The 12,532-nt window shown below is 47.0% G+C and overlaps 2 protein-coding genes across 2 annotated transcripts in view; one reads left to right on the forward strand and one right to left on the reverse strand.

Annotated features, from left to right (window-relative positions):
* The window catches only part of RUBCN (rubicon autophagy regulator), a 189,492-nt gene extending 183,489 nt beyond the window's left edge, over positions 1 to 6,003 (reverse strand). The window contains exon 1 of the mRNA XM_081190076.1: positions 5,999 to 6,003. The gene's annotated coding sequence lies outside the window, so the exon portion shown is untranslated. The remainder of the gene's footprint in view (positions 1 to 5,998) is intronic.
* RPL35A (ribosomal protein L35a) lies at positions 34 to 4,704 on the forward strand. Its single transcript, XM_081190726.1, has 5 exons — positions 34 to 139; positions 1,985 to 2,027; positions 2,327 to 2,479; positions 3,460 to 3,604; positions 4,646 to 4,704. Exons 2-5 carry the CDS (start codon positions 2,017 to 2,019, stop codon positions 4,667 to 4,669), a joined length of 333 nt encoding a protein of 110 aa, XP_081046852.1. The 5' UTR covers positions 34 to 139; positions 1,985 to 2,016; the 3' UTR covers positions 4,670 to 4,704.
* Positions 6,004 to 12,532: the final 6,529 nt, after the last annotated feature.

The following is a 12,532-nucleotide window of genomic DNA, read 5'->3' on the forward strand; positions in this document are numbered from 1 at the left end:
CTGGAGCGATTTCGGACAGGCAAGCGGCGCAGACGCCTCAACAGACGCCGGCAGAGGGGTCCTCGCGCTCCCCTATCCCAGCTCGCCCCGCGGCTCCGCTCGCTCTTTCTCACCGCCATCTTGGCTGGGAGCTGCTGAGGTGAGAGCGGGGAAGGGTCTCTGGGGGCGGGCGAGGCGGCGAAGGGCGGCAAAGAAGCGGCTCCAAAGGCGGGCGGGCAGGCGCCGCGAGGGCCGGAGGGCCGGCCTGGGTGGGCGTAGCGGGGTACGGCGGCGGGATGGCTCGGATACGGGGTGGATGGCGCCGGGGCCCTGAGTTCGGGCCTTGGCCGAGGCCGCCACAGGGACTCTTAGAAGGCCCCGGCGCTGCCCCTTTCATTGCTTCGGGGGGAGCTTTTTAGTCGGAGGCCAGGGAGCCCCCGGTGCGCGGCTCCGGAGAGGAATGGTGGGCTGGCCTTTGGTTAGAATCCCTTTGATTCCCTCCCCCCCCCTTTCTTTTTCCTTTCTCCTCCTGTGAAGAGGCTGCATCCGAATGTTTTCATGTTGTATTTTAATTTTATTTTAATCAACTTGTTTTTATTATTGGTTGTTAACCGCCCTGAGCCCGGTCTTGGCTGGGGAGAGCGGGGTATAAATAAAATATTATTATTATTATTATTAATTATTATGGAGGTGAAGCGGTGCCTTTAAGGTTGACATTAAAAAGTGCCCTGCAGTGTAGGATCAAACCGCCACCTGGTGCAGCGGGCTTGGTGCCCAGCCACGTACCCCGGGGGGGGGCACAGGGCAGGGAGACCCTCGCAGATTCCCCTTAGCAGCATTTTATGGGGGTACACTGTCCCTGATCATGGAGACTCCATTTCGCTGCGGGGTCTGATAGGTTCATCAATCGCTATCCTCTGTTGTTGTTTTATGCAATTACGTTGAGCTGAGTTTTCAGTTGATGTGTCTTTTAAGAAAATACTTCCTTTTGTTTTGCTCTCATCAAGGTGGGTTAAGCTTAAATCTTGCAGGTGCCAAGATCCTTCAGCTCTTTTAAGCGTTGTTCAGGGCGAGGGTGGTATTCGAAGCTTAAAAGATGTTTTGCAGGCCGACAGCGTAGCCCAGTGATGGAGCACATGCTTTGGAGGTAGGAAAGAGGAGGCCCTTTGGATTTGATCCATAGCATCACCAGCGAAATGGATATTGAGTGGGAGGGCTAGGAAAGAGACCTGCTTCTGGGACCTTCGAGAACTGCTGCTGCTGCCTGCTCAAGAGTAGACAATGCTGTAGCTTTTCGGAACAAATGATAATTCCCAGTTCACACAATGTATTCCTGCCAACCTTGACAACCATTTCACATGTCTTGCAAAGACCTCTCCTCTGCGGATTTGTAACAGTGTGGTGTTAATTTATGGAATTCTTTGCCACATGGTCACAGTGGCTGTTAGTTTAGGTGTCTTTAAATTGTAGAGTAGGAAGGGAGAGCCATCTAGCATATTGAAAAAGCAGTTAGTGAGCTATCAGCAGCGATGATCACTAAATAACTTTGCCTTAAGTAGCTGTGCGTACTGTGCTAGGGAGCTAATACTTTTTCATGGCAGCATCTGGCTAGCCACTGTTGGAAACAAGATGCTGGACCAAGTGCACATTGCACTGATCTCTCAGGGTTGGTGTAGTGGAAATTGTTTGCTCATAGGTTTTTAGTGGCCTTAATTATTCTTATAACACGTGTGCAAGGTGTCTTACAGATCTTTTATGATGGTGTTTAGTAGGGAGGGAACAGTGAACTCAAAGCATTTAGACCCCCAGAACACAGACATTTGCTGGATGGAGTGAAATCAGCTGCAAAGTTCACCTTGATGGTTGAAGATCTGGGTTATCTTGGATGTTCTTCTCTGTTCTTGCTTAAGGAAGTCTAGAATTGCCTACCCCACACCTGTTTGTAATTGGGCTGGTGTTTAGCATATCCCAGCTGACAGCTCCTTCTGTTCCTTTCCTTTCTTAGGCCTGCTGGGAACAGGACTTCAAGACAACACCATGACTGGCAGGTAGGAAACTGTTCTTTGGCAATTCTTGCAGTTCCTCTGCTGCCTTTACAACTTCTCACGTATGTGTTATCTTTATTATGCTAGTTTTCACTGTGTCACACAGATTAGTGCTTCTACTTAAAAATATCAAAAGGGTTGCCTTAAATATTCTGGTCCCATAGAAGCACCTATAGTTTTCTTGCATGTTTGATGTCTGTAGCAGACTTTCTGTAATAGTGAAGTAGATATGCTATGCAGTCTTGTTTTGTGATACGCTGGAAAGCCTTAAGACTTAACTTTGTGTGCACTTTCTTCCCTAGGTTGTGGTCCAAGGCCACTTTTGCTGGCTACAAGCGAGGTCTTCGAAACCAGAGAGAACACACAGCTCTTCTGAAAATTGAGGGAGTTTATTCCCGTAATGAGACAGAATTCTATTTGGGCAAGAAATGCGCCTATGTGTACAAAGCAAAAAAGTGAGTGGTCATTGATAATGGGGACTAGAGCTTTACACTTGGATCTTTTGTATATTCTCATGAGCATGTTGAAATTGTTTTCATTTCATGCCATACTACACAAATTTGCGGCAAAGTGGCCTCAGATACTGCTGTGTGAATAATTGAGCCAGGAGAGCCAAGACATGGTGTAATGCAAGACTTGGACCTGCTCAGATTTCGGCTCAGCCATAGGCAAATAACTGACTGTACTCATGCAGCAGTACTAAAACCATAGTTTAGTGTGACATGAACAAACAGGAATGAGCAGCACCTCAGACTTGGAACTAGAACCCAGCGACATCCATTGAAACTGATGAGAATTGAGGCAAAAGAAAGTACTTCCTCACACCCAATGTAGAGTTCAGTAATGGCATTCGCTACCTCAGGCTGTAGTGGTGGCCACCATATTGGATGACTCTAAAAGGGGATTAGGCACTTTAATCGAAGAGGATAAGGCTATCATGCTTCCGACTATCCCTCACTGGGGAACAATAGCAGGAGAGGGCTATTTCCCTCACGTCCTGCTTACTGGTCATTGTAGGAAACAGAATGATCCAGCAAGGTGCTTGGTTGGCAGAAGCTGGGACAGCAACGGGCACTCACCGCGTTGTGCAGAAGCCCAAGAAGTTCAGTGGTTTAGACCACAGCACCACCCGTGATAAGAGAAGCTTAATGGAACAGTTCATAATTTCAGGAGATGCTCACTCATGTTCATCGCTTTATTGAGCATAGCATCGGGATGACTTCACGTGTGAATTAGTCATCACTGAAAGAAGTGAAAACTTTCATATTGTCTCATTTGTTCTCACTGCTTTTCAGTGGGGACTGTTCAGATGTTCCAAGGTGTGTGTGTGTGTGTGTGTGTGTGTGTGTGTGTGTGTGTACATGAACATTTTGGAGAGCACTCCTGCATTTGGTCAGTAGTGGGACTTAATGTTTAATCTGTTTCCCTTTGTCAGCAACACCGTGACTCCCGGCGGCAAACCCAACAGGACCAGAGTGATCTGGGGAAAGGTGACCCGTGCCCATGGAAGCAGCGGCATGGTGCGGGCAAAGTTCCGCTCCAACCTACCTGCCAAAGCCATTGGACACAGGATCCGAGTGGTAAGGATGAGCATTGCGAGTGCCCTTGACAGGCCAGAGGCGGAGAAAATCTTTTCTATAAGCTACCTTGAGGATTTTTTTAAAAGAAAAATTCTGAACTAAAATTAACCATGAGCAGTTTTTTGTGTGTCAGTAGCCTGACAGACACATATGTTATCCATAAACAGGCCCCTGTGTTGCAATATAGACAAGCTGAACAATATAACACAACATGATGGCCAATAACAGTGGCACTAAACACTATTTATAGACTAATGCAAATGATCAGAAATGACCGTACAACCAAAGTCTCTAAATCTTCTTCAGTCGTGGTAGAATAATTCAAAAGTTCGATATATACATAATCTGTCACCAAATATTGCTGGAACAGAGTTTCTGGATAACCAATCTGTTTCGTTCAATGCTTCATCAGCCAATCTAGGTCAATTCTTCATCAGCCAGACTTGTAAGAATTAATATGAGAAGCATACAGTGACTACAGAATCATATGAGCACTGATTCAGAGCATATTTTCTACAGTGTTTATATTTGCTTACATGTAAGATTGGCTTGTTAAGAAATTGACTCTGTGGTAAGAGGCTCCCTTGTATGACAAAGTTTTGTTGCCTCTTAGGAATGTAAGCAGATTTGTTTGGTCCAACACTACTCTCTGTTCTTGGGCAAATAGAGTTATCACCTAGGGCTTGAAAAAAATTGCAAATCAGGGAAACTTTCCAGTTTGTCCACATAAATGTAGAGCTTGTCAAAATTACTGGGAACATTGAGTGAAATCAATTGTTGGCCATGCTTTCAGTAGACTCCTTGAAATCTGGATTTGAGTACAAGTTCAGTTAGTTCAGTGAGTCTGCTCTGAGTATGACTTAACTTTGATATCCCCAGTGCATTTTTTTTGCACTTTTTGAGGATCCTTCTTGTGTGATTTAAATAATATACAGAAAATATTTTTGGATGTGGGTTTTGTTCCCTAGCGAGATCTTCATAGGACATGATTTCTGTTCTTTTCCCTTCCAACTGTGTAACTCTCTCTTCTTTTTTTTACAGATGCTGTATCCATCTAGAGTCTAAATTTAGAGTTATAATAAAATTAAGACTGTATTCCACTTTTGTATATTTGGTCTTGCCTTGCCTTTTTGTTTCCTGTCCTTGAGGCTCAGTTGCAGGAAAACACTGTTTAACAATCAGAAGATTCTTTGTTGTTTTTAAGGCATTGAAGCAACAGATCATTTTAAAAACAAAGCTGTGGTCCATGTTCCTGGCAGCAACTCATTCCCAACATCCCTGCTCCTCTTTTATAGTAGTGAGGTTTTCTAAAATGCTGTGACCTTACCGTTCAGTTGCTTAGCTCAAGTGGAGACTGAAACGTGGATTTCTTCACCAGCCTTCCTTCACATGTAACTGTCAGTTTATATAAAACTGCAATCATAAATGTGTTTCCTTGTCCTCATGATATTTGCCCCTTAGTAGTCCATCTCTCTTAAGCTGATTGGGTCCCTGGCCACCCAAGTCTCCTTAGCCTTGCACTGTGCCAAGAACAGAATTGCTGGGTCGCAGCTGGGAAGATTCTCTCTCTAGCTGCTACTTATCCCACCTGCCTCAGCTGCTAGACTCTTCACCTATCCTCTGAAACTACTGAAGCAAGTGGGACTCTGGTTATGATGCCGTAACTGCATATGGGAGGGGTGGGGCATATTGGACGAATATGTGGCTCAGGCTTTCTGCAAAAAAATTAAGTACCGTAGACATCATCTCTAGGTTGCAACCTGGTAAACCCTAGTCAAGAATCACAGGTGATGGTGAAATGTAATGAAATCATTGGCTTCTTGTGATTAGGGCTGTGCTCTGTCTCCATAGTCTGAAGGCAGTAATGTTTCTGAAAAGCACAGTGAGAGAGTGCTTTTGTGCCTGGGTCCTGTTTTGGGTTTCTCAAAGGCATTTGGTTTGCAACTGAGAACAGGATGCTGGAATGGATGGGTTATTGGCCTGACCCAGCAGGGCTGGCCTTATGCTCTCCATCTCCTTGTTACAGGCTTGATGGCCTAGCTGTGTGCCCAGAGGAGCAGTTGGAATAGGGTTTTTAATGACAGTTGATGGTTCTGGATGTACATAGGATTCCACTGAACATGGCAGGCAGAATGTCCCACTCTAGTCTGCATGAAGTTTTTGCAGCATTGCAGGGGGTTGGACTAGATGGCCCTGGGGGGGGTCCCTTCCAGCTCTGCAGTTCTATGATTCTAATAATGTGAAGTTCAACTTGATCTTGTCATCTTTTGTGCGTACTGAATTTCAGGGAAGTGTACAGTTAACCCTTCCAATGAAATAATCTTGCTAGGTGAGAGTAATATCGGAGCTAAAGAAATGTGAACCTCTTATCGTAGTAGCCCGAATTCTGGGCTACTGAGCGCAGCTGCCTGTATTTCAAAGCTGAGTCAGAAAGGGCCTGGCAGTGGGGACTGCAGCTGCAGCAGAGAAAATGGTTGTGGTGTGTTTGGCTCAGGTACAGTGCACAGTCCATCTTTGTTGTTTAGTCGTGTCCGCCTCTTTGTGACCCCCTGGACCAGAGCACGCCAGGCACTCCTGTCTTCCACTGCCTCCCGCACTTTGGTCAAACTCATGCTGGTAGCTTCGAGTACAGTATCCAACCATCTCGTCCTCTGTTGTCCCCTTCTCCTTGTGCCCTCCATCTTTCCCAACATCAGGCTCTTTTCCAGGGAGTTTTCTCAGGAGGTGGCCAAAGTCTTGGAGCCTCAGCTTCAGGATCTGTCCTTCCAGTGAGCACTCAGGGCTGATTTCCTTCAGAATGGAGAGGTTTGATCTTCTTGCAGTCCATGGGACTCTCCAGAGTCTCCTCCAGCACCAGAATTCAAAAGCATCAATTCTTTGGCGATCAGCCTTCTTGATGGTCCAGCTCTCACTTCCATACATCACTACTGGGAAAACCATACCTTTAACTATACGGACCTTCGTTGGCAAGTCCATCTTTACAGTGAGCCAAACTGAAATCTGCCAAAGGTTGCCGCACATCTTTGGAATTGAAAGAGTGCACTCTTCATTTGGCTATGTCACCAGCAGAGGGCACTGATTCAGTTTCCTGCCTTGTCTTTGCTATGTCAGTTACACAGCACTCAAATCTTGGCACCAACCATCGACCTTTAACCTCAACTTGCACCTCACAGCCCATTTTCATATTATTATTTTGACCCTGGGGGTGAAAAGCTGCTGCCATAAACTGACTCGGGCCATTTGTTCACCTAGCTCATTATTTCCTCATTGAATGGCAGCGGCACTCAGGATTTCAGGCATTGGCAATTTCTGACCACTTTCCAAAGCCAGCTCCACCTGCGGCTCGTTGGCATTAATCTAACACGAGCATTACCAAGGCTTGGATAATGTTCATACTTTGCATTTACTCAGTCCTAGAAACCGGTGTGTAAAGTGTGATTTCCCGGCTGCAAACGCGTCACTTTCTTCCTTCGGCAATCTCCTTCCTTCACTGAACAGGAAACTAGTAATCCTATACTTTTATCTGCCCGGCTGCATTTCCGCTGCTTGGGGGTGTGTACGCTGGGAGGGTGCTGAGCCTCGGGCTTTTTACTAGACGTGCAGAGCTGCCACTCTGGGCTGTGGCTCCAAGTGAAAGGGGAAGGCAGACCTTGCCCTATGGCCCCAGCAAACATCAGCTAAATCAATAAACCACACACACAGATTGGTACAATATTGTTGTCGGCTGCAAGTTCTGAGCTGGTTACTGTGTGGCCTGTGATTCTGCATAAGCAACTGAAGCAGCACTCTCAGTAACAGCCTATTTTAAAGCACGATTCACCCTTATTCACACACAAATTGAGCACGTACACACAAATCAATTTCCTTTGTTTGGCAGCCAGCTAATCTCTATGCATGACTTTGGAAAGAAAAAATAAATCGACCTGCTATTCATTACATACCGCCTTTAGCTCCCAAGTATCCCAAGGTGGGGTACATGGTTGTCCCCATTTCATCCTCACAACAAGCCTGCAAGGTAGGTTAGGCTGAAAGATAGATGGTGAGCTTCATGGCTGAGTGGGGATTCAAACCCTGATCTTGCAGGTCCTTCCACTAGTCGGAAATGACCGGAAGACTGCGGGTTAGCGGAGGGGAGTTACCTGCAGCATGTCGCTTGGCTGCTTTGCGTGATCTGTGGTCAGATTCCACCTCCTCAGTGTTCTTGGGACTTGGAAGACGTGAATTGTGCAGGCTGGCATGGGAAATCGGAGGAGGGCAGAGCTGCGGGGTTTAGGGAAGCAAGGATGCAACCTGGATACCCTGCCTGCTTCCTTGCACCAAACTTTGCCCACCTGATGCTGTACAGATGCCAGTATAGGGCTGGTGAGAATTTTAGCCCAAAACCTCTGGAGGTTACCAGATGCACTCAAGCTGCTATAAACCTTAGCAGGCAACAAGAAACGCTTTGCCTTTTGCGATGGTCTCCCCCTCTTTCATCTGGCAAAAAGTGGGAGACATCGCCTTGCCAACAAAGGTCCATATAGTTAAAGCTCTGGTTTTCCCAGTAGTGATGTAGGGAAGTGAGAGCTGGACCATCAAGAAGGCTGATCGCCAAAGAATGGATGCTTTTGAATTCTGGTGCTGGAGGAGACTCTTGAGAGTCCCATGGACTGCAAGAAGATCAAACCTCTCCATTCTTAAGGAAATCAGCCCTGAGTGCTCCCTGGAAGGACAGATCCTGAAGCTGAGGCTCCAAGACTTTGGCCACCTCATGAGAAGAGAAGACTCCCTGGAAAAGACCCTGATGTTGGGAAAGATGGAGGGCACAAGGAATCATAGAATCCTAGAGTTGGAAGAGACCACAAGGGCCATCGAGTCCAACCCCCTGCTAAGCAGGAAACACCATCAGAGCACTCCTGACATATGGTTGTCAAGCCTCTGCTTAAAGACCTCCAAAGTAGAAGACTCCACCACACTCCTTGGCAGCAAATTCCACTGTCGAACAGCTCTTACTGTCAGGAAGTTCTTCCTAATGTTTAGGTGGAATCTTCTTTCTTGTAGTTTGGCTCCATTGCTCCGTGTCCGCTTCTCTGGAGCAGCAGAAAACAACCTTTCTCCCTCCTCTATGTGACATCCTTTTATATATTTGAACATGGCTATCATATCACCCCTTAACCTCCTCTTCTCCAGGCTAAACATGCCCAGCTCCCTTAGCCATTCCTCATAAGGCATCGTTTCCAGGCCTTTGACCATTTTGGTTGCCCTCCTCTGGACACGTTCCAGTTTGTCAGTGTCCTTGAATTGTGGTGCCCAGAACTGGACACAGTACTCCAGGTGTGGTCTGACCAGAGCAGAATACAGTGGCACTATTACTTCCCTTGATCTAGATGCTATACTCCTATTGATGCAGCCCAGAATTGCATTGGCTTTTTTAGCTGCCGCGTCACACTGTTGGCTCATGTCAAGTTTGTGGTCAACCAAGACTCCTAGATCCTTTTCACATGTACTGCTCTCAAGCCAAGTGTCACCCATCTTGTATTTGTGCCTCTCATTTTTTTTGCCCAAGTGCAATACTTTACATTTCTCCCTGTTAAAATTCATCTTGTTTGTTTTTGCCCAGTTCTCTAATCTGTCAAGGTCGTTTTGAAGTGTGATCCTGTCCTCTGGGGTGTTAGCCACCCCTCCCAGTTTGGTGTCATCTGCAAATTTGATCAGGATGCCCTTGAGTCCATCATCCAAGTCGTTGATAAAGATGTTGAATAAGACCAGGCCCAAGACAGAACCCTGTGGCACCCCACTAGTCACTCTTCTCCAGGATGAAGAGGAACCATTGATGAGCACCCTTTGGGTTCGGTCAGTCAGCCAGTTACAAATCCACTGAGTGGAGAAGGGGGTGACAGAGGACGAGATGGTTGGACAGTGTTCTCGAAGCTACCAGCATGATTTTGACCAAGCTGCGGGAGGCAGAGGAAGACAAGAGTGCCTGGCATGCTCTGGTCCAGGGGGTCACGAAGAGTCGGACATGACTAAACAACAACACTTGCTCAAGGAAGAGGGAGAAAGGAGAGAGACCAGAGGCAAAATGACTGGATAATAGTATGTGAATATTCTCTGCTTGTTAGTTTCCCTGCCCAACAAACGGCCAATTATGAGGAACACTCCAACCACATGTAATGCACTGTCCTCAAATGGAGGGGGGTTCCCCCATCTTACTAAATATATGTGTGACTTGGGCCTTTCCACACACAGCCTTCTAATTTTAAAGTTGTTTCAATGTGCAGATGCTCAGCTCTGTTTTGATGAAGTTGGAACTGGCAGGCCTGGGTCCAGGTTAGTCTTGGGTTAAGTTAGTCTTGGCTCGAGGGGCAAAGTCCCGCTGAAAGCGAAACAAACAAAAGGTTTGTAATCCAAAGAGCTCTCTGCCCTGTGTAGCTTGGCCCCAAGACATAACTGACTGAGCACACAGGAAACTTTTAACTGAGAGGCAGTTTTGGAGAAGCCATTCAAAAGCTTCTGGCCCCCCTCTGTGCAATGCTAATGCTAACCAATAAGTCTTAGCACTCCACTCTCAACAAAGTTTGCCACTGCTTTTAAAAAATCCACCCATTAGGGCTGCAGGCAAAATCCTCCTCTCATCGGCAAACCGGAAAAGGAAACCTTGGAACCCATCAAAACGTCCTGTTAATCAATGAAGAAAAGGTAAACATGTTTGATGTGTGCTCTGTTATGCTCACATTTCAAACTTTGAAATCTGAAGGTTAGGGTCGTAGGTTGTCAGTGTCAGGAAGCCAAGCTGAGAGTAAACATCACGGAAAAGTTCCTCACCAGCAAATGAGTCCTCCATGCTGGCTACTGAGATCATGCCATTCCAGATGTTTTGGACTCAGTGACGAAGGAACCCTCTAGCACCTGGGGCAGAGTGCATGTGCAGTATCCCGTACAGACTGCGCATGTGCGGCATCCTGCACGTGAACACTCCGTACGGCATGCCGCACATAAGCAGTCCGTACAGGATGCTGCACATGCGCACTCTGTACGGAATGCCACACATGTGCAGTCCATATGGGCTGCCGCTTGCACAGCGACCCATATGGAGTGCACATGTGTGGCAGCCCATACGGACACCGTGCAAGCAGCAGCCCGTACAGACCGCACATATGCGGCGACTGTATGGGCTGCCACTTGCAAGGTGACTGTACAGACTGCGCATGTGTGGCATCCTGTACGGACTGTGCATGCGCAGCAGCCCATATAGTCGCCGTGCGAGAGGCAGCCCGTACGGACTGCGCATGCCCTCGGCCACTCTACAGCTGGGGGGAGGCAGGGGCCATCTTGTCACCCCCCTGAGCGGCACCCAGGGCGCCCCACCCCCTCCGCCTCCCCTTCCTATGCCCCTGTTTGCACTACAACTCCCATCAGCCACAGCTATCCAGTGATCAAGGTTGATGGTGACTGTAGTCCAAAACCCATGGTGCAGCACACCAGTTCGGGAAGGCAGCATTGAAATTAATGTTGGCATAACAGCATAAATGGCTTCTATAAATGCATCTTATTCTACTGTCCAGGTGAGAAGGGGGAAATATGTTAGCCTATCTGGCTCTCCAATGCACATACAAGCATGATTCCTTCTCCACCTCCTGGTCTCATCTGATTCTGTTCTTACTAAAAACTAAGCCCTCTTTATTCATTTGCATGCTAATACCCCGTTATTCTGATGCTTTGAAGTACTAATGGTTAATCCCTCCAGGCATCAACATTTGTTGATTGACTAGGATTAAAGGCTGGTACACATTTAGGATGTTAGTTAACGCTTCATATGCCAATTGCTGATGCTCAGAAGTAGGTCCACAAACATCTCAATCCACATGGATCTTGATTACATTCTCAAGGTCTGATACACATTCTTCACACACAAATGAAACACCTCAAACCCGTTGCATAAACATTAAGACTGTTTTATACAGCAGTTATCACATACAAGTTCTACGGTAATTAAATCTTAATAGGCTGGTGGCTGTAGCCCACCCAATCCTGTGATTTACTAAGCCTAAACATTTAGCACCATAAATCTATAACAATATCTTTGACGGAAGTGTACAATAGATGAGCTTTCCTGCTTTGGCTCATCTTCCTTTTTCTTCTTCCTATTTTTCTTTTTTCTTTTCTTTTATCTTTCCCATAGTTGCTTATGTTCTGTGTCATGTACTTCGATATTTTTTGTAATTTTTTTTTTAGTCCCCCCCCTTTACTATTAAGGAATTTTCCTTTGTAATTTTGGTTGTCTATATTTATATGTACCTGTTTAAAGCAAAATAAAAGTAAATATATATATATATCTTTTGTGCTCTTCTGGAAGGAACCTCAGGCCTTTGAAAACTAAAGGAGTGGCAGAGATTTACAACAAAGGAGACACGAAAGGGATTGACCAGGAGGTGCTGCAACTCAGCTGGCTGGAACATGTGTTCCCGGCTTATGCATATGATCTGCCACTCAGTTACTCCCTGTTTTGTTTCCAGAAGATCTGGGTCCCAGGTTCCGCTCAGAGCGGATTACACAATCTGGCTCCATAACCTCAACAGCTCATTCCTAGCAGACGAACCACATTTAACCAACCAAACCTGTTCCTGGCCATGGGCGTAGCCTGGGGGGGGGCATGGGGGCAGCTGCCCCCCATCAAGTAAAACAATAGAAATACCTAACTAACTGCCCAATCACATTGGTTCTGCCCCATAGGCGCCGACTCCATGGGGCTTGAGGGGGCTCGAGCCCCCTCAAAAAAATTTTTGGGGGGGCTCAGCCCCCCCAATAATCTCGGGCGGGCGCCCTTCCAGCAGAGCGCCACCGCCGTCCCCCGCCTCCTCCCCACCTGCTCCTTCGCCAGCCAGCCAGCCGCGCGCCCTAATCGGAGAGCCCCGGCCGGAAATCCCGCGAGAACAGGGGAATCCCGAC

Source organism: Podarcis bocagei (genome assembly GCF_964188305.1).
Source record: "Podarcis bocagei genome assembly, chromosome: 4".
Classification (NCBI taxonomy): Eukaryota; Metazoa; Chordata; class Lepidosauria; order Squamata; family Lacertidae; genus Podarcis; species Podarcis bocagei.

Excerpts from the sequence above, each read along its gene's own strand:
- RPL35A (XM_081190726.1), top strand. Across the intron at positions 2,480-3,459 it reads TATGTGTACAAAGCAAAAAA|CAACACCGTGACTCCCGGCG; the intron begins GTGAGTGGTCAT and ends TCCCTTTGTCAG. Across the intron at positions 3,605-4,645 it reads TTGGACACAGGATCCGAGTG|ATGCTGTATCCATCTAGAGT; the intron begins GTAAGGATGAGC and ends TTTTTTTTACAG.